The sequence below is a fragment of the Propithecus coquereli genome, unplaced genomic scaffold (genome assembly GCF_000956105.1).
Source record: "Propithecus coquereli isolate 6110/MARCELLA unplaced genomic scaffold, Pcoq_1.0 Scaffold168, whole genome shotgun sequence".
NCBI classification, from domain to species: domain Eukaryota; kingdom Metazoa; phylum Chordata; class Mammalia; order Primates; family Indriidae; genus Propithecus; species Propithecus coquereli.
In genome coordinates, this window is record NW_012141413.1 from 2,678,142 (window position 1) to 2,681,067 (window position 2,926).

Sequence of the window (2,926 nt, forward strand, 5' to 3'; positions counted from 1 at the left end):
TAGCAAAGAAATCAAAACTCTTAACTGTTTCTACAAAATTTTTGAGACTGCACAAATCAAAATAACCTGTGGTGCATTACAGCTTACAAAACACTTTTACAATTCTATACACATAACCACAATTTTTCCAATTATTTCTAAGCATTGTAATACAAACGTATGGAAGAACTGATTTTAAAAGGTTGTGTTCTAGAACTTTATTCTGTAATTGTTATTCCATTCAAAAATGGAAGTTTTCTGTGTAACAGCAGCAGCGATCTAAACCCTAAGTCGGAGCAACTTGGCTGTCCACCAAAAACACAACTTTCTCTACAAAGGCTCACATCTCATAGACGGAGTTCATCTTGAAAGACTGAGAAATCCGATCAAATGACCTTCACTTTGAAAGCATAAATATTAAACAATACATCCGGCAACAAGAATTTTCAGTAGCTCCAGAGAGTCAACAACTCATCCCTGTCACAGACACCGCACTCTAATGTGTTTCAAGTTACATTAAAACAACCTGCGTTCACTTGAGTAGATTGTAAATTAGCAGATCAACAAGAGTGCAGTATATTTTTCCCTCCATGTATAAGGACAAAAAAAACCCGACAACATGCACAAAAGGAATTAGTTTTCCAAACAATGCATTAAACCAATTTCAGTCATAACGTAAAAAAAAAAGCCACCCAATTTTTTAAAATCCAGGAACATTTCACAGCGGTCTGTTTGTTACTCCTGCAACAAAAACTATACAAGAAAACCAAATGTCATTCCTTCTTGACCACAAGACAATGGGATAAATTTCTACACCCACTTTCATGAACTTGCCAACCCAAGGAAGCGTGCGAAACGGAGAGAAGGGAGGCTACAGCCGCCGGGCCCCCTCCTCCCACTGGAGGGTCGGCGAGACAGGGCTTCGGAAGTGGAGAAAGCCATGGAAGGGGCGGGAAGCCCCCGACCCTCCCCAGCGAGGCCCTCTCGGGGGTGGGCTGCGGCTCCTGGAAGGCCCGCAAAGCGGTTTCCATGGACACCCGGCCTGGCGGCAGCTCCTGAGGCCCCGCGCCCCAGTTCACTGGGCTTGCGGGCGGCCGGGCTAGGCCTCGCTCCGTCTGCCTCCCGCTAGCTGGGCCACCCACCCGCTGTGGGGCCGGAGCAACCCTGGGGCCCTCACCGGATGCTCTGGGCACCCTCCTTCCACACCGGGTGCACTGGATCTCGGCGGCACCCCAGGACCGACTCCTGCTGCCCATATGCGGGTAGAAAGACATGGCTAGCTGAGCCGTCGAAGCCTCTGCCGCCATCGCTGCCTCCTTCCTCGAGGACCGCTGCAGCGTGCCAGACCCGCCTCGCGGCACCCACCAATCACTGGCGCCCAGCGGCTGCACGCAGCCAATCAGAGGACCGCGCGATTAAAGCCCGCCCCAGATCTCGCCGGGGCCCAGGCCCGACTGTTTTCGGTTTCGTTCGGCGTCTCTGTTGCGGGATGGAGTACCTTGTGTCGTGAAGGATCGTTTATTTTCCAACTTTTTTCCCACTTTAGCACTTTCCGTCAACTCCAATTCAGATTCTGCGTATTATTACTTATATCGTGCGTCACTTCACAAGCAGCAAACTCTCCTTTATATTGAAGCAACTCCCCTCCCCTCTTCCGTGTGGGGGCCAGAACCCGCGTGCTGGACGTCGGCGGCCTAGCGAGGAGTGGCTGCCGTTGGTGGAGAGTGTCTCCACCACACTTATAAACTAAGGGTGATCATCATTACCAGCCGCCGTTGAGCCTAATGATTCACTGTGCCCCAGCAGTTGGTGATGCTAAGAATTTGTAAACAGGTTTCTGCCTGCGAAATGGAAGGCTTTTTATAAGGTACAGGTGTATCTTATGAAAAGGTAACTTCCGCCAAGGTAGCTTGTGTTACACGTGTTAGAGACAATAAGAATTACTGCGTTCTGAAAAGACGAAGTCAATAAGGTCTACATTGGTATGGAGAAAGTCTTCCTAGAGGATATAGGGTTTGCACTAAATCTTGAAATCTAGGTAGTCCTTACAGGAATAAACAGGAAATAGGGCATTGCAGGGAGAAAGAACACCCAAGTGAGGGAACGTACATAGGAGACGCAGTGGTTTCTTTAGAATTTAATTTATAAACCATCTAGCCAGAGTATGAGTTTCCTTAAAGTGAGCTTTTTGGAGAGGTATGTCAGGGAAGAATTTTGGGGAATCTTGAATGTTGGTGTAAGGAGTTTGGACTTTACCCTCTAAGCCATAGAGTGCCGAAGTTGTGTGAGCAAGGAAAGAAGGAATTTGGTAGCAATGTGGCAAGTGTACTTCCAAAGAAGCACTTGGAGATGGCAAGGTTGCCTTCTGCTGCTAAGGATAAAAGCCTGCATATATTCCTTATTTTCTCTTTTCTCTCTTCATTTTGTGTGTGTGTGTGTGTGTGTGTGTGTGTGAGTGAGATAGAAACAAGCATTTTGTTCAAAGGCTCACTCCTGCTTAAAAACCTTTGCACTTTGTTGCCTTCAGGAAAAAGTACTGATTCCCCAAACTATCCCCATTTTACCACTCACACAGTAGTTTCTGTTCCCAATCCATAATGGAACTCAAGGTACTCACCAAGCCAATATTGCTGTGTAACATGTTAATTGTTGTAGAATTTTGTGAGTACTATTCCCTAGTCTCCTCGTGTGGAATGCCCACTCTTCCCTCTTCATCAATTCATGTTCTTATCCTTTGTGGGTCAACTTTCAAAGCACTTTCTTCCTGAAATTTTTATATTTCTCCCCACGTTCAATACTACCCTAGCATGTAGCAATCCTCCTTTTCCATTAGGATAGCTGTACTGTAATTTCAATAGTGACTATCTTATTGCATAGGGGTTCGCCTTGGGCCATAATGTGAATATCTAATATGGTGCAGTGCAGAGGAACCGTCTCTGAGTATCAC

The 2,926-nt window shown here is 46.5% G+C and overlaps 1 protein-coding gene across 1 annotated transcript in view; it reads right to left on the reverse strand.

Annotated features, from left to right (window-relative positions):
* Nucleotides 1-1,286, reverse strand: part of LOC105808113 (RING finger protein 17-like) — a 66,812-nt gene extending 65,526 nt beyond the window's left edge. Inside the window, exon 1 of the mRNA XM_012641674.1 lies at nucleotides 814-1,286. Coding sequence (XP_012497128.1) covers nucleotides 814-1,286 — 473 coding nt within the window. The remainder of the gene's footprint in view (nucleotides 1-813) is intronic.
* Between the last annotated feature and the right edge of the window lie 1,640 nt (nucleotides 1,287-2,926).